Raw genomic sequence first — 23216 nt, 5'->3', positions numbered from 1 at the left:
AAGTAACTGCTACCAGTGTTTGTTCCGCTATCATATAATCATACAATAAAGGATCCTTCTTTCTATGTATTCGCAATACATTACATTTGTCTATGTTAAGGGTCAGTTGCCACTCCCTGCACCAAGTGCCTATCCGCTGCAGATCTTCCTGCATTTCGCTACAATTTTCTAATGCTGCAACTTCTCTGTATACTACAGCATCATCCGCGAAAAGCCGCATGGAACTTCCGACACTATCTACTAGGTCATTTATATATATTGTGAAAAGCAATGGTCCCATAACACTCCCCTGTGGCACGCCAGAGGTTACTTTAACGTCTGTAGATGTCTCTCCATTGAGAACAACATGCTGTGTTCTGTTTGCTAAAAACTCTTCAATCCAGCCACACAGCTGGTCTGATATTCCGTAGGCTCTTACTTTGTTTATCAGACGACAGTGCGGAACTGTATCGAACGCCTTCCGGAAGTCAAGGAAAATGGCATCTACCTGGGAGCCTGTATCTAATATTTTCTGGGTTTCATGAACAAATAATGCGAGTTGGGTTTCACACGATCGCTGTTTCCGGAATCCATGTTGATTCCTACATAGTAGATTCTGAGTTTCCAAAAACGACATGATACTCGAGCAAAAGACATGTTCTAAAATTCTACAACAGATCGACGTCAGAGAGATAGGTCTATAGTTTTGCGCATCTGCTCGACGACCCTTCTTGAAGACTGGGACTACCTGTGCTCTTTTCCAATCATTTGGAACCTTCTGTTCCTCTAGAGACTTGCGGTACACGGCTGTTAGAAGGGGGGCAAGTTCTTTCGCGTACTCTGTGTAGAATCGAATTGGTATCCCGTCAGGTCCAGTGGACTTTCCTCTGTTGAGTGATTCCAGTTGCTTTTCTATTCCTTGGACACTTATTTCAATGTCAGCCATTTTTTCGTTGGTGCGAGGATTTAGAGAAGGAACTGCAGTGCGGTCTTCCTCTGTGAAACAGCTTTGGAAAAAGGTGTTTAGTATTTCAGCTTTACGCTTGTCATCCTCTGTTTCAATGCCATCATCATCCCAGAGTGTCTGGACATGATGTTTCGAGCCACTTACTGATTTAACGTAAGACCAGAACTTCCTAGGATTTTCTGTCAAGTCGGTACATAGAATTTTACTTTCGAATTCACTGAACGCTTCACGCATAGCCCTCCTTACGCTAACTTTGACATCGTTTAGCTTCTGTTTGTCTGAGAGGTTTTGGCTGCGTTTAAACTTGGAGTGAAGCTCTCTTTGCTTTCGCAGTAGTTTCCTAACTTTGTTGTTGTACCACGGTGGGTTTTTCCCGTCCCTCACAGTTTTGCTCGGCACGTACCTGTCTAAAACGCATTTAACGGTTGCCTTGAACTTTTTCCATAAACACTCAACATTGTCAGTGTCGGAACAGAAATTTTCGTTTTGATCTGTTAGGTAGTCTGAAATCTGCCTTCTATTACTCTTGCTAAACAGATAAACCTTCCTCCCTTTTTTTATATTCCTATTAACTTCCATATTCAGGGATGCTGCAACGGCCTTATGATCACTGATTCCCTGTTCTGCACTTACAGAGTCGAAAAGTTCGGGTCTGTTTGTTATCAGTAGGTCCAAGATGTTATCTCCACGAGTCGGTTCTCTGTTTAATTGCTCGAGGTAATTTTCGGATAGTGCACTCAGTATAATGTCACTCGATGCTCTGTCCCTATCACCCGTCCTAAACATCTGAGTGTCCCAGTCTATATCTGGTAAATTGAAATCTCCACCTAAGACCATAACATGCTGAGAAAATTTATGTGAAATGTATTCCAAATTTTCTCTCAGTTGTTCTGCCACTAATGCTGCTGAGTCGGGGGGTCGGTAAAAGGAGCCAATTATTAACCTTGCTCGGTTGTTGAGTGTAACCTCCACCCATAATAATTCACAGGAACTATCCACTTCTACTTCACTACAGGATAAACTACTACTAACAGCGACGAACACTCCGCCACCGGTTGCATGCAATCTATCCTTTCTAAACACCGTCTGTGCCTTTGTAAAAATTTCGGCAGAATTTATCTCTGGCTTCAGCCAGCTTTCTGTACCTATAACGATTTCAGCTTCGGTGCTTTCTATCAGCGCTTGAAGTTCCGGTACTTTACCAACGCAGCTTCGACAATCCAATGATTGTCTCTAACTAGAAGTCTGTACATGTATGTGTATGTGTATACAAATTAGCTTATTTTAAATTGATCTAAGCCTAAGCCTTAAAATACTTTGACATGTCTTATATCCTTGTAGAAAGAGATCTACAGATGAATGCTGCTGCTGCTACTACTACTGCTGCTGCTGCTACTACCACCACCACCACCGCACTGATGACCTTGCTGCTGAGTGCCCTACACACATCACCATCTAATGTTGCCCTGGATAGGCCAAGAATGTACACAACATCTGAAAGGTAACATGCAGTTCTAGAATGAAGATGAAGAAGATGAAAAAGAAGAGAAGAAGAAAAATTTTAAATATAAGTACATATATTTATCACATCACACAGCTAGTAAAAGTTAGAGAATAAAACTGTTACTATTACTAGAAGTTAGTTGCTAAAGCATCTTTCAAAATTCACTGCACTTCATGATAAAAGTGTAGCTCAAGCAACACCAGATACTCGGAATTACAACTGCTTTTGGGGAAAAGTAGTGAGGGTGAGAGATGTTAACTACAAAGACAGGGGGAGTCTCATGGAGAATGTCAATGACTTAGAAGGATAGTAAATTTGACAATGAAACCTTTGCAATTAATTCACATGGAAATGTATTGTTGCTCCAAAAGTGGTAGACAAAATTAATACAGACACAAAGTGATATTCTTCATTGAATCTAAGCAGTTAGTGCCCAAAACTGATGGAAAATATCTTATTAACAATATAAATGAGTTATGTGAAAATTATCCCAACAGCCTATTAGGCTTGCCCAAAAGCCGAAAATTATCTTACAAGAAAATTACCTAGCACTATCACTGTTACCACCTAAATTCACATTGCTGATAAATATGATACCTCATCGTTCTTAGAGCGTGTTTACATTCATTCAATAATTTCCCATACTATGGGACAAAAAAAGTAAACAGTGCTATAAATATGTTGATTGAACTTTAAACATATTGGTGGTCTGGGTAATTACGTCTCACTTCATAGTAATAACATTAACAAAGAATCCACTTGCATATGTGCTTCACAGCACTCCACTAAATACCAAGGTCATAATAATTTTATTGTCATTTGCATTTATACATTAAAAAGGATAATCACCATGACGACATGGCACAATACATGAGAGAAACAAAATAATTGTATTCATTTGTACAGATATCAATGTAACAGATCTTACTGAATATACTTTAGTCATCATCAGTATTAATTTCTGTTTCTTCACTGTCTGTCGTAGCTGCCATTAATGACTTACAGAAATGATGATACTGCTCAGGCATAATCCCCATGTTGCTAACACCTAAAAGCATCCTTGGGTTTATCTTCCGCAGTGGGAACTGGTTCACTGCTGTTCAAAAGGTAGCCAACATATGACTCAATAGTAGGGGTGCAAATGCAACCATTCACTACCAACCCCCTTTGCAGATGAGCCACATGAAGAATAGGTAGTGAATGAGCCCAAGTACAGTTGCAATTGGGGGCTCGTCCGGGATAGGACTTTCTACTCTATTCCGTATTTCGGAATTGGGTGTCCATCTAATGTTTAAGCTTTTGAACAGTCAGTGTGGGGGCTCTGAGCAAAATTGGTGCATTAGCAGTAGCGGATTGTTTGTGCTGGACAAGATACGCACTGCCCCTTGGTTACACCGATATAAGGCCACCACGATTGTGAGAGAGTCTTAGACAGCCTGATGAGTCAACCACGTGTTGCCATGGGTAAAACTGCCATCCGTGCCATTTCCACATGTTGCCAACCTGATGAGTCAACCACGTGTTGCCATGGGTAAAACTGCCATCCGTGCCATTTCCACATGTTGCTGCGAGTAAAACAGTCGTCCGTGCCGTGTCCACGTGTTGCCGCAGGAAAAAACCATCGTCCATGCTGTGTCCATGTGCCGCTGCGGGTAAAGCAGTCAAAGCTGTATCCACGTGCTGCCAACGATCAACGCCGTCGTCCCTGTCACCGACCAACAAGACTACAAGCTGCCAGGGGCCCACGCAACGTTTTCTCGCTCCTGATAGAGTTTGCTGCGTGTCCACGCTGCCGACTACAATTCATTGCATACCTGTGCTGCAGGCGCTGACTGCAGATGTCGCATCACACAAGGATATAAAAGACAAGTACAGCCAGCAGCTACATTGCAAAATTGTGCCCTTTCATTAGCCATGGCCGATGAGACGCGTGAATCTCAAAGTGAAGGTGAATCAGTGGATGTTAGGAGTAACTCTAGTAGCCCTAGCATGTCAAAAGAAATAGGCTGAATACCAGGAAGTGACCCGAGTACATTTTTTTTTTTTGTAAAACTTACTAGTAAATTAGGAGAAATAGATTCAAAAATAGGGAATATAAAAACTGCAATAGTTGGAGAAATGGATTCGAAAAAGGGAATATGGAATTGAGGCTCAGTGATAAAATAAAGACAGTGCATGAAAAATTTGATCAGCTAGATCTCAAATTCACAGGTACAGGAACAAAAATGCACATTATTTCATAAACAAACAGAGGGAGACATTGAATCCATTAAGATAGGAGTACTGGATTGCCATAAGGGGATTACTGACAATAAGAAGGAATTAGAAGGGGAAATAAATGTCTTGAGAGAAACAGTTAATACTGTGGCAGCAGGGAATGGAAATTTATTGTTGGGATATCTTATGGGGCATGGATTTCAGTCAAAACGTTTTAGTGGGGAGAATAAATACCACGCAGTTGACTTTCTAGCTGTGTGTAAGGATAACTTTGTGACAGGGATGAATGAGCACGCAAAAATTAAATATGTTAAGAGGCAGTTGGAAGGGGGAGCTCAAACATGGGCGAACCAAAATGATGATAAATTTTGTGATTTTAAAACCTTTGAAACCCTGTTCGTGAACAAATTCTGGGGCCAGGCAAAACAATTATGATTTCAAAACGATTTTTTGAATGGACCCAGTTACAAGAGTGGATAGGAAAGTATGAGAGAGTTCTGTGTTAGAGAACTGAATAAATTAAATCATCTGGATAGGCCACTGGGTGTATTAACAGAAATATCAACACTAAAGAGAAGATTACCAGAGCATTTGCAATGGGATTTGATTCACAGTGCAGATTCAGTGGAAGAATTTCTTAATTTTGTGGATAATACGGACAGGGCATTGTGTTACTGACCTAAATACATGGAACAGAGGGAGAGTGGAAGGTATCATGAAAGGGGAAACGGTATTAATTATGAGTACAATAATAATCATAATAGGTGGAGAGAAGATAGAAGTGATCACAATAATCAGGATAGAGATTGGAGAACCCCAGGCCACAAAGATATAATAGAAATTTTGTGGGGAGAAGAGACAATTTTGATCAGATGAGGAGTGATAGAGAAGGTTTAAGAATAGGAATGCCAGATACAAATGGACAGGGTAGGCAATCAAAAAACTAATTGATGCCTCACTTAAGGTCCGCAGGGGGGCTGGTAATTATGTGAACAGGGTCAGACAAGGACATGATGGGATGAATAATATAGTCAGCAAGGAAAATAGGGATGTGTCATATGGATGCTGTCTTAAGAAATGAAAATCTGTGGGGAGGTTTTAACAATTACAGAAATACAGATAAAAGGTATAACAGAAAAAAATTGAACAAGGCTAATATCAGCAATGAACAGTGTGAGTTTAACACTGATGACATATTTAAGAGGGAAGAGAAATTATAAGCAGAGGAGGACAACATTGGTTTGTGTGCAGCAATTGAATTGAATTGAATTTTATTTGATCCTGTAAGATTACATTGTGTACAGTACATGTACATGTAATATAGGACATGTCAAAGTATTAACATTCATTATCACTTATTTTTTTACACCTTTAGCTTACATTTTTACATCATTGATAACGAATAACAATATATACAAATTTAATGGCGTAAGTATTCTGCAACACTGTAAAACTCTTTTTCAATGAGATAGTCTTTAAGTTTCTTTGGAAAGTCATTGTGAAGTACACTACCTTGCAGGTTATTAGGCAGACTTTTTAGTAGTCTGATACCAGAGTACTGGGGTCCTTTTTCTAGCATTGCCAGTCGGTGGGGTATGCTCCGTACTTCATTCTTCCTTCTTGTATTGTGGGTGTGTACACTAGCATTTGTAATCCAGCCCTCACTACCTTTTGTGATGTATATTATTGTTTTGTATATATACAACGATGAAAAAGCTAAGATACCTAAATTCTTCAAACAGTTTCTGCACGTTTCAGAGGTCTTTCTTCTTAAAATGGTCCTAATGCATTGAAAGATCAGAGACAGAGGTAGTTTCATCAAAAGGGGAAACAGAAGTGGATATGGAACTAAGGGGCAATGTTCACAGTAATAATGGATCTGATGAATGGGTAGAGATGTCTATTGGAAATAGTATGGAGAATTGTGGAAAAGGTGAGGAGAGGATTATTCAGTGTGACGTAAAGGTTAATATGAGTGGTGTATTTGACAATGTGGAAAATGCTGGTAAATTACCTACTGACAATGTCACTGCGATTTTGGGTGCAGGTGATGACTGTGGTAGTGATAATGAATTCAATGTGGATATGGAAATGTGTAATGATATGGAGAATGTTGCTGTAGGTTGCCCAGAAGATAAAATTGAAACCTATGTTTTCTTAAATGATGAGGATGCGAGCCTGAAAGATATTAATTGTAGATGGTTAGGAAAGGAGGAGGCTGATTATGATTTGAGTGATTAGGTGTCCTACGCAAAATTACATAAAGCTTTGATGCCTGAAGAATGGAGTAAAATAAAATTTAAAATTGCCATAAAATTGGAAGAATTAAGTGAAGAAGAGAATGTTGAGTTTGCTATTAAGGATCTGTTTGAAGGGGTACTGATGTATGTTTTGGAGAAAGACCTAAAGATATTTGCATTATGCAAGAGGAAAGAAGGAGTGAAGTAGAAAGAGATTTATTACAGGAATCGGGGCTGAACAGAGTAGATATAGAGGTGATACAGCCAATAATTGATATCAATGTGGGAGGAATTACAGATATAGCATTATTAGACTCTGGCACAAGTTTATCTGCAATTTCTGAATCTTTCTGGCAGCAAATTAAAGGTTTAGGATTAATAGAATTACCAGTTACACGAGTCAAAATTAAGACAGCAACTGGGACATGTAGCAAGCCCATCAGCAGAGATGTATTACTGGAATTTAATAGTAATGAGTATAGTTTTGATATTAGTTGCTTTGTGGTGAAGGGTTTGGCATTGAATGTAATTTTGGGTATGAACTTCTTGTACAAATATGACTGTAGCATTTTTGCAAAGGACAGAGTGGTAGAATTTGATGCTTGTGGAAACAGACGAAGAATTAAATTTAAAGGGGAATTACAAGGGGGTGAGACAATGACTTATTTACAAAGGATAGATGAGGTAGGTGATGAAATGTGCACTGAATAGCAGATATATGACAAAGTAAATGAAATGGGACATTTAAATGAAGAACAAAAGGTGCAGCTTATAGATTTATTGTGTAAACATAAGCATGTGTTCACTGACAGACCTGTAAAAGTTGTAGATTTCAATTATGTTTTGAGGGTATCACCACATGAAGTAATAAGGGCCAAACCTTATCCTGTAGCAATAGCTGATAAAGAGGCTGTAAGGGCCAGGATACAGCTGTTGAAATGGGGCATACTGGAAATGGGGAGGAGTGAGTATTGTAATCCAATAGTAGTGGTAAAAAAGAGGGATGGTTCTATAAGAATAGTATTGGATGCAAGAAAGCTAAATAAAATAATAGTCAAGGAAAATGATCAGCCAGAGAACATGAATGAGCTATTGCAAAAAGTTTATAATGCTAAAATTCTGTCAAATGTCGATTTGACTTCAGGGTTCTGGCAGGTGCAATTGGCTGAAGAGAGCAGAAAGTACACTGCTTTCTTATTTGAGTGCAGGACTTGCATGTTTACAGTAAGCAGTAGTATTTGTAGCAGTTTTTTTAAGGGCTTTAAGTCATGTGTTGGGTGATGAACTAATGAGAAAATTGACAGTGTATGTAGATGAAATTTTGATTACGAGTAGCAATTGGCAAGAGCACTGTCAGCTGTTGGAGGATGTATTCAAGGCTATATCTAAAGGGGGAATGACCCTTAACTAAGTGTGAATTTTTTCAAGCAACATTACTATTTCTCGGTCATCAGCTAACTTCTGACGGCATTTTTCCCAATAAAGAGAAAATCAAGGCTATTGTTGACTGCAAGGTGCCAACCAACAGGAATGTAGACTATTAAAGAAAAGTGTACCCTGGTGCTGGACATCTGAGTGTGACAGGGAATTTAAAGCCATAAAGAATAGCTTAAAAAATAGTAAAATTTTGTACTACCCAGATTTGTCTTTGCCTTTCTGTATTGGGGCAGACAGCTCAGAATACGGGATAGGGGCAGTGCTATTTCACGAGAGGGTAGTAGATGGGAAGACAGAGCACAGTGCAATAGCTTTTGCAAGCAGAATGCTGTATAAACATGAATTAATGTATGGTATCTCAGAGATGGAACTTTTAGCCATAGTTTTTGGATTTCCGAAGTTCAGGATATATGTGGAACGTAGGAAAGTGATTGTTTACACAGACCATAAGGCTCTGAGCTATTTGCAAGAATGTAAGTTGTTAAATAATAGACTCATGAGATGGACCATGTTTCTGCAGCAGTTTAACTATGAGATAAGATATGTTAAAGGCACAGACAACAATGTGGCTGATGCCTTATCAAGGTTACCTTTCACTGGAGAAGAACATCAAGGGAGTGGAGACGAGAAAGAACTACAGATATTGTTTATGAAAGGAGTGGGTGGAGAGAAGGAAATCAAATCCATCTGTAAGGACATGAGGAGACTTCAGAATGGGGACCAAACCATGGAGTTTATCAAAATAAACTTTGGAAGTAAAGAACATGAAAAAATAGCCAAATATTATAGAATTTATAAGGGGATTTTATTTAAGCGAAGAAATTTGGACAAACAGGAGTGGAAGGTATGTTTTCCAGATGAGCATGTGGAAAAATTAATCAATTTCATCCACCTTAGCCATGGGCATTATGGGGCTCAGAAATGTTTGGAAATACTGCAGGACTATGTTAGTTTTAACAACATGGCTAGGAGAGTAAAGAGACAGTTGGCTTCTTGTGACAAATGTCAAAAAGTGAAGTATAATACTACTGCAGTACAAGGAGAGGTGCAGAATATTGTTCCTAAAAGAAATGGTGAACTGCTGGCTATTGATTTGTTTGGGAGGCTGCCAAAAGCATGTTCTTATAGCTGCTGATGTATTCTCAAAGTTTGTAAAGCTGTATCCACTGAAAAAGAGCCAGAATATAATTAACAAGCTAGAGAAAGATTACTTTGTGAATGTGATAAAACCAGAGAATGTTCTGTCTGATAATGGAGCACAATTTGTATCTAATGTGTGGGGGAAGTTTATGCAAAGATCTGGGATAAAGCATATAAGGATTTCAGTGTATCATCCTGCGGGAAACCTGGCTGAGAGGTATATGAGGGAGCTGGGCAGGCTATGTAGGACATATTGCAGTAAAAAGCATAGCAATTGTGCATAATATATAACTGTGTTTGAGGATCTTATGAACACAGTGAAGAGTTGTGAGACAGGATTCTCACCGTATGAGCTCATGAAAGATATCAAGCCAGACAATCTAATAGCAGAACACATACCGTATTTACTCGAATCTAAGCCGCACTTTTTTTCCGGTTTTTGTAATCCAAAAAGCCGCCTGCGGCTTAGAATCGAGTGCAAAGCAAATGGAAGTTCTGAAAAATGTTGGTAGGTGCCGCCCCAACTAACTTCTGACGTCGAATATATGTAAAGGTACACAGGCATGCTTTGTAGGCACAAAGATAAATACTGGCGCCAAAACCTCCGCGTCAGTAAAAAAGAAAGAAAGAAAGAAAGAAAGAAAGAAAGGTGGAAGACGAGCTTTTTTTTCTCCGCCCCAAGTTTCGACCACTGCATTTTCATACATTATCCAACGAAGTAAACACAAATTCTGTATTGTTCATCTTCGAATGTAGCAGAATTTCAATGTAATGCGAAAATCCGGCATGCAAGACTGTTTGGGATGTTTGTCAATATGGCCAACTCTACTTTCTGAATTTTTTCCTACCTGTGAGAAGAGATGGTTGCTAATAGGAACCTGATGAAATGTGAATCACATGCTGTATTCTCTTCACCATAGGAATAATACGAATATCAACATTTTGTCATGTATTCTTTCGTGTTTGCTGCTATCTCATTTAAATCCTGCCTGCCTAATAAACTACGAAACTAGAGTGAGACAACAGCAAACGCGGAAGAATATACGTATCGTGTCATGTTTATATTCGTATTATTCTTATGCCTAATAGTGACACAGTCGGAAATGAAGCACGGCAACTGACTAGATTTTTAATTCTAAGATGACTCTAATTTCTGTGCAGAATTTGATGTACTAAAGAAGCGGCCGCAAAGATTTTCAAACGGAGAAACATTTTCACCTAACTCTCGATCAGAACATGTTCTATCATACGCAGTCTATTATTTGGTTCTTCTTGATCATTATCAAAGAAAGCAGCAGTGTAAGTAACAACAAATAGCAGTCTCTTGCCATTGTTTCGCTAATGAGACAATTACTTTCTCTTTTTTTTTAAATTGTAAGCGGCGGTAGCGCGCACAAAAGCAAGCCATGCCGCGAGCTGCGACAGGCCGTAAACACACACTATCAGAATGCGACAAACAATGCGTGACACAGTACAGTAATGCATTTTTAGCTTAGAGTGATGCAAACACCTATAACAAAGAGAACAGCACTTATCAGATCAAAGCAAAATAAGCAATCGATTCAAACCAGACGAAGCACGTGAAAAAGGAAGGGTACCCGTATAAATACGGACGGAGCACCTGACGCATAGCAATGGCTACCTGGTAAAGCTTAACTGCTAAACTTACGACTCGAACCAAACTACTGTAGCTGTATCGTCATTCATTCGACCTAAATTGTGTCTCATATTACAATGGACCAACTTTGTTTCGATTTGGAGGTGCGGCCTAAAACTTTACTCTCCCCTTGAATTTTGAGTCTCAAATTTCCGGTGCGGCTTAGATTCGGGAAATTTTTTTTTCCTTTATTTCGAGTCTCATTTTTCAGGTGCGGCTTAGATTCGAGTAAATATGGTAGATTTTCCTCCATCTCAAGGCTTGGCAACTCAAGAGAAGATGCAGATGGCCAGACAGCAAATGTTAAAGAAAGGACATGAGAGACACAGGAGGCATGGAGAAAGGTAAAGACAACAAAGTTCAAGGTGGGAGATAAGGTGCTGGTGAGGAACAAGAAAAAATCCAGTGACATTGATGGTGAAATCAAAAAGTTATTTGAATTACACCATGGACCCTTTGAGATAACTGGTTGTCCACACCCTAATGCATATAGATTGGTATATCCAGTGTCCAAAAAGCTATTTGGACTGAGAAATGTAACGGAGTTGAAAAAATATGTGGTGAAAGAATAAAGGGTAAGGAAGTGAGAGTTTCCCATGTACACTATTGTCTAGTGTGTTAATAATATAAAAAATTAAACAAAGAGGATTATTTGTGTTGCTGTGTATGTTGCAATGCCATTGTTTGGTGGTCAACAAACTTCATTATACTGTATGTATTTCCATTAAGTGAATCTGTTGACCAATGGATTTGCACAACTGGTGTGGATGTGATAGAAGCCTTGTTGAAAAAGTCATATGGGAACTAAAACCTACTGTATATATATTTGTGTATAAGTGTGTGGAGAATATAGGAGGGAAGAAATCTGCAAACAGTTTGTTTAAAAAATAGTTGAGATTTTATTAAAATTTCTAATGTATCTGTGGCACCTGGAGTTGATACTGGTGCGTGGGGGTAGGATTGTCGCTGGGACAGTCATGTAGGGCACTCACTAAATATGCAAATTGTAGAGGCATATGGGAAATAATTAACTTGCTTATTATAAGATGTTAATGAGGCAAGTGAGGGAAAGAACACCAATGGCTAAGTGGATGCATGTAAAAGTTTTATGGCCTTAGTGAGTTTGTTTGCCATTTATGACTGAAACTAGTTATCCATGAAAATGGCAGAAAAGAATGGGTATCAAGATATTGCAAACTATTATGTGAAAATTGATATAGGAATTCATGAAAAAAAAATTTTGAGCTTTTTTACGTACAGTGATACAGCTGTATGGGTGCTTAAAAATATAAGAATCTTCATCTGGGAATAAATTCTCTCGGTGGTAAATTTTGATAGGATGGCTTGGCTAACGAGAGGAAGCACAGTACTGCTGGCTGACAAGTTTGGAAAGCCTGCATTCCAATGCATAAAGCTGTGAACACAAGGATCTGGTTACAACAACCTCGTGCAACTACAGAAACAACTGTGTAAATGTTAATGTGCAGTGAGTGTGCAACCTACATACAGACTAACACGGGTACTTATATAATATAAATTTCTTTGCATTTTGCCAGCCCAATCAGACTCAATACAAGACTATCTAATTGTATATTTAGGTTGGATACATTTTCGGATAATGTTTGTATGTTTTCTGATGACAGTATTCACACTGATTAACTCACCACTATAACACTGTTCTACATGTTTTGGTGCCATTATAGTTATAATTAAAATGTTTTTATATATAAAGTAATATGCGTTGGCTCTGTTTGGTGCTACTTCATGTTGCCATTACTAAGGTAATGTCTCCATGAAGTGGGGGTATGTAAGGTAACAGGGGATAATATGGAGCTCTTTCAAGTAGTTCATAATTTAAATTTAAAGCACAGCAGCAGAGATAATATGTTGGGTAAAATAGACCGGAAAATACTTGTTTTGTGTTTTGATGGGCGTTGTAGTTCCGTTGCATAGTGTTTTGGTTTTCTTTTAATTGCAACAAATTATAAAATTGTGATGATAAGTGTGTAAAATTATATAATGTATTTAGATTTAAGTATTTAAATCTTATAAAAATTGTAAACGAATTGTGGCCATGTTTATGGATTATTTTGACTAATGTAGTGTCACGTGACCCGACTCAGGACTGTGGATATGAGCGGAAAAATCGGGTCTTTTGTCGTTGTCCGTTGTGGTGGCAAGTTTGGAGTGGCAAAGTGCCGCAAGTGTAAGCATGGACGCCAGTGTATGTGAAGGAACAACGAGAAAGTGTGTAGGTGTGAAGGTACGTTTACACTGGGAGACATGTATGAGCGACACGTCAATTTGACATGTCGCGATACATCACCTCATACAAAAATTCACGGAACTTGTATGCGGACCCTCGAGCTCATACATGTCGCGTATACATTTTATATATCGCTTTTTGGCCATATACGCGACATGTATGAGCGACATTTGAACTCGCGCATGCGCAGTACTATCATTTTCTGTTGTCTTGTCGCCTGCCGCTTATTTTGACGATTAGCGCATGCGTAGTACCAGGCTCTTTGGCGGCTGTTTGAGTTTTGGAGGTGTCGACTATCGTTTCGACGTTAATGTATCTGCATAGCACATCAAAAAGTGCCATATGCAACATTATTCTTCGTGTTTGCGAGGCCATTGTGCAAGTTTTATTCCACGAAGTGGAGGTAAAAGTTTTACATGTATCAGAGTATGTAATACATTCTATAATTTTTTCATGCATCTGGCACGTATATCAATTGTTTGCTATTATTCCGGCGGCCTCGTGTGATAATGTTGACAACGGATGCCGACAATCGTGTGTGAGACGTTGGCATTAGCAATCGCGCGACAATGCAAATGTTTTGCAATGAAATCTTCGTTTCAGGAGGAATCCCCAGTGGCTAAAAAACGGAGTGTTACTGCCAACTGACCCTCTGGTGGAATCGCTTGCCGAAAGTTTGTGTTTGTTTTGGACACAAGAGGAGCCACAAGTGATAACAAACCGCGGAAATCCTCCATACTCATCCTAACATAATTTCTAAAATATGTGCCATCCTTTAGCGTTAATTCGCGAGAAACTCTCTCTGCCACCATCTACGCTTCCTCCGCCTTTTCTTCCTATCATCTTCCAAAAGAGCAAGTGTACCAGCACATAAAAATGTGAAATCTTCCAAATCATCGTCGAAAGCCATCGCACAGTGATACATATCAACCAGTGTAAACGCACGCTCATACATGTATGAGGTTGATACTTGTCAACTCATACAAGTCGCGATACATGTCGCAAAGTCGCATATACATGTATCTCATACATATGCCGATACAAATGGCAGTGTAAACGCACCTTGAGATAAACAGTGTACGAATTACACCGATTATTTTTTATACAGATCGGATTTATTTGTGAACTTAAAAATGCGTGGCCACAAAGTTAAAGTGTTTCTTTTGAATAAATAAGTTTCAATCTGAACGTGTATAGTTCATTTCACTGCTGCTCAAAAGCTAGCCAATATATGACTCAATAGTAGGGGTGCAAATGCAACCATTGACAACCAACCCCCTTTGCAGATGAGCCACGTGAAAAATAGGAAGTGAACGAGCCCGAGTACAGTTGCAAACAACATTTGACAGTCCTCACAATCCATATGTAGCATTTGGCTTTTCTTGAAGTTGCTTTGTACAGCTTAACTGTATAAACAAGTCTTTGTCAATTAAACAATGCTTTAGCATTTGTCTTTGGACAGCGGCAGACACCCTCCTGATCAAATTCAGCTAAATGGATTTTGACTGATGAAGGTTCTGTCTTGACGCTGTCTTTTGTAGTCCTTGTTAAACACTTCCGACCTATGTGAGTATCTTGCTCTGCATCAGGGACAGCTGCATGGGAGGAGGGGGAGGGGGGAGAGCAGTTGTTGCTAGAGAGAATTCAATTAGTTTACGAATATGGAAAGGACCTGTAACCACAGATGTTGGATTTTTATAGGCTGAAATACTTATTATCACTAAAAAGATACAAAACTGATACAAAACACACATGAAGTGAAGTGTGAAATATAGCAGAGTAACGAAAAACTTTATGAGGTGGTTAGAACTGAAACTACAAAAAAAAATAATTGATTTAAAATCACTTTCTTTTCAAGGAATTTCATTCTTTGAAGATGTATGAAAATCACAGTATAATCCTCGAGTTATTGCAGTGTATGACAGTAAACATGCAGAAGCTCTCTACAGTGAGGGAACGTCTATTGATATACAGCCCACACTTGCAGTTAGAAAATCTTTTTCACAAATGTAAATTATGTTTAGCAGAATATCAATAAATACAAAATATTGATGTTTTCGTTTTAAGACCTATATCTGGTACAAGTTAACAAACATTAGTGGATTAACGATAATAGTAAGCTGATGAACCATCAATTTTTTTTCAACATGTACTAATAAACTCTTCAGTAAAATTGTTGCATTTTTCTAGTGGCAGATGCATTGTTCATCCTTACCAGCATTAAAAGAATGAACTGTTGTTGTAAATAAACACAAACATGTAAAAAATTAAGTAAAATGTTAAAAATGGCACAATCCTTGAAAAATTAGATATAATGAATTACCTATATGATAAGAAATTCTTCTTTCTACTTTGTGCATATCCGATTAATGAACTGTATTGCTAAAGTAAAATCTCTCTCTCATTTCAGATTTGATCAAAATAAAGGGATTCATGGAAAAAAATAAAGGAAGACAGAAAGAAAAAATCTCAAGCTGTAAAAATTTATGCAGACGATGACGTCAACATAAAACGATGGATCTTTTATTTGCACCCGTATGTTTTTATATACTCTCCATTTACACTAAAAACTTGTACAATGATTTCCAATATCTCCTCTTTAAAGTTATCGCTTTCTCACTTACCATATCTGTAGCAGTGCATGTAAAAAGTTTATAAGAAGTTAGGAAAGCACTTCCGGTTCTCAGGTAAATATGACTTATTACACTCAGGACATTTACTTGACAAGTTAGAAATATTTGAGAGTAATTGCTGCTGCCTGGTAGATGGAAAATTATTCCAATTAATAATCACAAATAAAAATATATTAGTGTTTACATTATGATCCTCATCAGTAGCAACCAAAGCCATCCTTCCTCTCTCTCTCTCTCTCTCTCTCTCTCTCTCTCTCTCTCTCTCTCTGTTGGAAATTTTTGAAGTTTTTCATGATGTTATAAACTTAGTCATGCTACAGCTCTTCAGCAAATTCTTTTTCTAAGAAAATGCTGATAGAAATGTCAGTGACAATAAAAAAGATAAGGAGTCAGTTCTGAACAGTACTACTAAAAACACACTAATAATATTTGAAATGTTTTCAACATTGTAATCTATGACATGCAGCTGAATACTGTGGCCTAGCTTTGTACATTCATCGAAAGTCTATGTCATATATTTAACTGAAATACACATGAAGTCTGTTCAAAAAATTCAGGAACTTTGTCCACAATTTTTTTCTATGCTTACTTTTTACTTGTTGTGCATGGTCTCCTTCGAAATACTCTCCTCGACAATTGATACACCGCCCCCAACGCAGTTTCCACTTCCAGAAGCAGTCTTGCTACGCCTCTTGCTGGATCGCGCAAAGCCCCATCTACGAATTCTCTTTTATCTCATCTATTGTTGCAAATCTTCATCCTTTCAATGGGTTTTTAACTGTGGAAATAAAAAAAAAAAAAAAAAATTTCGCAGGGGCCAAATCTGGAGTGTACGGAGGATGAGGCAGCACAGTCATTTTGTTTTTTGTGCAACAGTCACGCACCAACAGGGACGAATGTGTGGGTGTGTTATTGTGATACAAGAGCCATGAGTTGTTTCGCCACATTTCAGGCCATTTCCTTCTCACATTTTCTCACAGGCATCACAACACATCCTGATAGTACCATTGATTAACAGTTTGTCCTCGTGGCATGAATTCCTGACAAACTAATCCTTCAAAATCAAAGAAAACTATCAGCAAGGCTCTGACATTTGACCTGACCTGATGAGTTTTCTTTGGTTTAGAGAACCTTTCCCGACCCATTGTGAAGACCGCACCTTGATCTCAACATCATAACTGTAGAAATGGTTCAAATGGCTCTGAGCACTATGGGACTTAACATCTATGGTCATCAGTCCCCTAGAACTTAGAACTACTTAAACCTAACTAACCTAAGGACAGCACACAACACCCAGCCACCACGAGGCAGAGAAAATCCCTGACCCCACCGGGAATCGAACCCGGAAACCCGGGCATGGGAAGCGAAAACGCTACCGCATGACCACGAGATGCGGGCTCATAACTGTATACCCACATCTCATCACCAGTTATGATTCTATAAAAGGAACATCTCATTCTCATTTGTGTGATCCAAAAGCTCTTCACAGGTTGCAAGGTGAACGTCTTTCTGATCCTGACTCATGAGTCATGGGAAAAACTTGGTGGTAACACGATGCATTCTAAGATGCCGTGTCAGGATTTCATGACTTGATCCAGCTGAAATGTTACTTTCTTCTGCAATCTCTCAGGCAGTTAGTATTCAACTGGCACACACAATTTGTCGATGTTCCTAACATGAGTGTCATTGGCAGACGTCAAAGGGCGTCCTGAATGAGGGTAATTTTTAACTTCCGCCCAAACATTTTTAAATCGTGTGAACCAATACTAGCACCAAGTAGGGCCTAAGCTCTCATCACCATAGGCTTCCTTCATTATCTGGCGAGTTTCTGTAATGATTTTCTTGAGTTTCACACACAATTTAATGCAGGCGCATTGCTCCTCCAACTCTGCCATCTCGAAATTTGCGAACTGTGACACAATGTTCTATTCAATACAGCAGTGAACAATACCTAACAGACAAACAACAATGAAACTTACAGCAGTTACACAGCAGTGTGCAGGGAAGCCAACCACCATTCCGCTCCAACACACCATTGGCACAAAATTATGAATATTCCAAATTTTTTGAACAGACATGTATGTGGGGAGGTGTATAAGGTGACCTTTCTACATACGGAGTGACCTTTCATAAAATATGACAATCCAGAGAATATAATTCAGCGAAAACGGGCAAAAGTTTTTCAGTCAGCACAGATTTGGTCATACAAAAATATAATAGAAAGAGAAACGAATTTCGATAAATTTAAAACTGTAAACATTATTTCAGTTAACCATCCAGATCACTAACTATGAAATAATCAACCATAAGAAAGAAAAATTGGGAGTGATTAAACACTTACCGTCTTGAAACAGTTGATGAAAAGAACTCCTGCACATTGAAAGTGATATCCGAGCATGACTTTGCTGCATTTGATGCAGTTGAGGTGGACCGCGAGTGTCCTGAAAATAATTATTTGATTTAAAATGGAAAAAATATTCTTTCTGTGTTAGCTAATGGTTTTTTCCATAATTCATGTAAAAGTTATGATATTTATAGGCAAGACATATGAAAAATGTCATTGGTTGGAACTGACATCCACATGCAGATGCCTGAAGTGGCATGGACAAAATTCACATCCAAGGAAAAGTGTTTCTCATTCGCTCGACTTCATTTTCCAAGTAGCACAGCTTAGGCAAGTCTAGGGAAAGTGCAGTATTTCCAAAGCTACTATCGTCTTTTGCTTGGTTCACAAGCAACTTTTTGTGTATTATGTGAGCAATGTACTTCATTTAGACGAAGAAGCCCCACGAAATCTTTATAATGTGACCATTCATATGTGTGAATTAATTAGTTATATCTTCTTCCAACATGTAATTTGTGAGGTACAGAAAAATAGTAATAGATCTATAAAGAATGGATTGAGTGAAAAAAGGTGCAGAGCTTTTTGTCTCCTTTCAGTATTATCTGTATGTTGTCTGATTTTCAGCACACTTTTCGAAAGGTCAGTGTTTATACCAACATACAAACATAGTGAACTAAATTTTTATGAAGCTCTTATGATTACAAATAACTAAAAAATATGTAACGGAAATCACAAAAATAAAACGAATTGAAAGTGGGGACTACGAATAATTACTTGAATTTATCTTCCAATATTGCAGAAAATGTAGTGTGTAAGTAGTGCTAAAACAAATTGTAAGGTTATTTTCGCGAACTAAAGTGATAAATCTCTAACTAGAAGGGTTAGTATACTACCAGTTAAATGGTAGAGGAAATTAACGACAGAAGATTCATGTAACTATGAGACAATAAAATGCAAAGAAATATGAAGTGTGTCACAAGCACAAAGGAAAAATAGGAACAAATAAACAACTAAATATTTCAAAAAACACAGAACTAACTAGAAAGTGAAATACACAACACCTGACAAAAAACGTTAAGCACCCACAAGACATGGATTGATGTCAATAGAACTTCGTACCCATGCACACCATAGGCAGGTATGTAAATGATTGAAGTTGCAGTTCTCTGTGGCACATACAATGGCTACCACAGTGCATTAGGATTGTTTGCATTAAGGATTGTCACCAGGCAGGTACCATACATAAGAGGCATAAACAGTGTCAAGACGACGTGTGATCACTGTGAAGGACATGGAGATGTCGCATACTGGGACAAGGGCATTGGGATGTGACAGTGGTCCGATGTTGCGACTGTGTGGAAATGTGAGAGCAGAGTACCTCAAGGGAGGATTGCCACACTGTGCACCGAAAGTGGATGTATTCGAAATATCTTATGAAACTTTATTGAAAATTTACTGTGCAATTTCTAGAAACAATCAACTTATTCAATATCATTGTTTACAGCCAAAATCATCACATCTCATATGCAAGGTGTTTTTCAGAAATCAGTGAAATTATAAAGTTGTTTGTCTGGCTATATGGCCTGCTGACTAAGTCGTTTTTAAATGTTAGACTTAGATGTCTCAGTCTTGTGTAATTTCTTAAATTTGTTGTTATCACAATAGACCATTAAAACTGCTTGTTTGATGTTGTTTGTAAATCACATTTAATGGTGTGTGTGTGTGTGTGTGTGTGTGTGTGTGTGTGTGTGTGTGTGTGTGCGTGTGCGATTTACTGTAGTTCATCTAAACTTTTTGTTCCAAATTCAAACTGTATATAAAATATGCAGTTTTCGATCATCACTTACACTGCCAGACAAAAAGAGTGGAGAACCCACAAGGGGAGGAATAGCAATATGAAACTTAATGTGAGAGACGTTGTGTGATGCTATTCCAGTGATTACAAAATCAAGTCAAATTCATTAAGAACTTAGAAGTATGAGCCCACATATCAGTACAAGGTTGTACCCCCTTTGGCCTGGGTGCATGCAATAATTCGGTTGGGAAGAGAGACATTAAGGTGCTGTATCCTCTCCACAGGAAAACTGGCCCACAACTGTCATAACTGGTCTTTGGTATCCTGGATATTGGCACTGGCGCAGAGTTGACATCCAAGCTAGTCACACACATATGTTTTATTGGGAACAGATCTGGGGATCTTGCTGGTCACAGGAGTAACTGAATATCATGCAGACATACTGTTTTCCCATCAGAGTTCCCTCAATCACTACCATTTTGTGACCTGAAATCATACGTAATGGTTTCACACATCATAATGACAGAATAACACCACTGTGTAGAGTGGATTAGGCCAACAGGGTTAAAGAGCAAAACTAAAATGTCATCAGTTCCTCAATCCCATCTATATGTGTCAAGCCGGGAAGGGTCCTCAGAGAGAAAGGATGCAGAAATAAAGTCCTGATGAACCTGATTGTAAGCATGGATCAATAACACCAAGAGACAGAAGCAACCAGACTCCAGAGAGTGGCAAGAGGGTGAAGGTGGCTGAGTTGCTCCACCCACAAACCAGCGGGAGGCTCCTTGACATGTAACACTATGGGAGATGCACCCTCAGCATCTGAGCAGTGTTTCATCACCCTCCATTACCACAAGAAAACTAGCAACAAGGACAAGTTGATAAAATGTATGGAAAAGAGAACAATGACGACGACACAGTAAATCAATGACACACGAAAAGGAATAAGAATTAAAAATGTGGGAAGTCAGGAGCCAGGCTAAACCACTAAGCAAGAGCAGCCAAGGGCCCGCTGGGTCGGAGCAAGCAATGGGGCAACTCTCCAATCCCTCAAGCAGCCAAAGAGGCCACTCTGGCATACCTCACAGAGAGGAGTAGAAACCACGATCACATGTAAAACTTAAAACCAGATTGACTACTTTGACATTGTACGCCAGCACCAGAAGCAGTGTGTCAGCAAGGCTTGACCATAAGGGGCCAAAATTGGGGCAGACCAGTAGGATATCAGCCACCGTCAGATGGGCATCACGTCAACAGTGGGGTGAATGTTCATTTCATACGGCGTGCCCATGGGCCAGTTAAGTGTGACCAATACAAAGTCAACAGTGAAGCACAAAGAAAAGACAGCAACACATATGTGGTCCCCTTTATTACTCGCAATCTGGTCAGAGAAAACAAGGGTACATCAATCCATGTTCCAAGTTTCCAACAATTTGCAGTGTAGTGTCGACCGCCGTTCCAGTTCTGGTAACCCCCCACCCAAATATTCAAAATTGGCAACCTGGCAGCTAACTTGCCCAACTGGTCAGCATGTTCATTCCCTGGGATCCAGACAGAGACATCTGACATCCTACTTGATGGAGGTCAGAAGAGAGATCCTGGATACACACAACAAATGGGTGTTGAGGGTAGCACTGGCTGGTAGTCTGAAGACTACTCCGGGAGTCACTGCTGATTAAGAATGTCTCGCTAGTGCAAGAACAAATGTGACGGAGAGCTTAATCAATGGACACCAATTCGCAATGAATTTATTTTACTATTTTTATTTACACATCGTGTTCCTTAGGACCAAATTGAGAAGCAATTCTCCAAGGTCATGGAACATGTCAGTACATGCAATTACAATATAAAAGTAATAACAGATAAAACTAAATGTTCATGAGCCCAAAACAAGTCCGTCCATAAGTTTAAGTAAACGCAATCAACAATACAATGAGAATCAGCTTAATTTTTCACGGAACTCCTCAACAGAACAGAAGAAGTGACCCATGAGGAGACTCTTCAGTTTCAATTTAAAAGTGGGTGGATTACTGCTAAGTTTTCTGAATTCAAGTGGTAGCTTATTGAAAATGGATGCAGCCGTATACTGCACTGATGGCATAGAAATATGTCTAAAATTATCTACAGAGTGCGTTCCATAAGTAATGCGACCAATTTTTTTCTTTAAATGAAACAACAAGTTTACTGTTACCAGTCACCGTTTTATTTTATTTTTTCCACGACGCGTTTCGAAGGTTTAAACCTCCATCATCGGGTGGATTTACATTAGTTAGTATTACATATGTGTGTATGTTGTGTTACGATTTTGGAGGAACTTGTGGCACTGCCTTGTGGGGAAACAACACACTATTTCAGAATATGGTTTTGGATAACTTTTGACAAAAAATAAACTGATATCTAATGGTAAACTTTAATAAGTAAACTAGAGTACCTCCAGTAGTCACAGGTTCCTTTTTCTGTCGTAACACTTCACATGTACACTGCCACATTTGTAAACAAATATGGCATCTGGAATCAGCTGGGTGCAAGGTTCGTACAGCAGAAGAGAAGACATAATCGCAAAGTGCAAAGAATATAGATCGTAACAACATTATTACAGAATAATTGTTTAAACCATTTAGGGGTGTTTGTTTTGAGGTATCGAATATATGTGTGTGTACTTCAGGTTGTATATAAATTAAGAAGCAAACCGACAGAATATCAGCCTGCCACAAAATTAACGAAATCATTGAAAAAGAAATTGCAAAACCATTACCAGCATACAAGAAAAAAGAAGAAGCCCTTACATGTACCATTAAGTCTAAATTATACATGAATAATGCAATAATTGTGAAAGCTGACAAGGGCAACACAACTGTTGTAATGGACAGAACAACATACATAGAAAAAACTTTAGACTTCTTCCAAACCAGCAACATAACTGAAATACATAAAGATCCAACAGCCAGAATACAAAAGGAGATTAAACACATTTCAAACAACATTAACTTTCTACTCACCATCCAAGAAGCAAGAAACATTGTAACAATGAGCCCAC

The 23216-nt window shown here is 38.7% G+C and overlaps 1 protein-coding gene across 2 annotated transcripts in view; it reads right to left on the bottom strand.

Annotated features, from left to right (window-relative positions):
* Positions 1 to 23216, bottom strand: part of LOC126184622 (uncharacterized) — a 234213-nt gene that overhangs the window by 43319 nt on the left and 167678 nt on the right. For both annotated transcript variants that reach the window (XM_049927083.1, XM_049927084.1), the window contains exon 9: positions 18382 to 18481. In XM_049927083.1, the coding sequence (XP_049783040.1) occupies positions 18382 to 18481 (100 nt within the window). The remainder of the gene's footprint in view (positions 1 to 18381; positions 18482 to 23216) is intronic.

This window comes from Schistocerca cancellata, chromosome 4 (assembly GCF_023864275.1).
Source record: "Schistocerca cancellata isolate TAMUIC-IGC-003103 chromosome 4, iqSchCanc2.1, whole genome shotgun sequence".
In the NCBI taxonomy this organism is placed as follows: domain Eukaryota; kingdom Metazoa; phylum Arthropoda; class Insecta; order Orthoptera; family Acrididae; genus Schistocerca; species Schistocerca cancellata.
The sequence above is the reverse complement of the archived record's forward strand: the minus strand, read 5'-3'. Positions and strand labels throughout refer to the sequence as shown.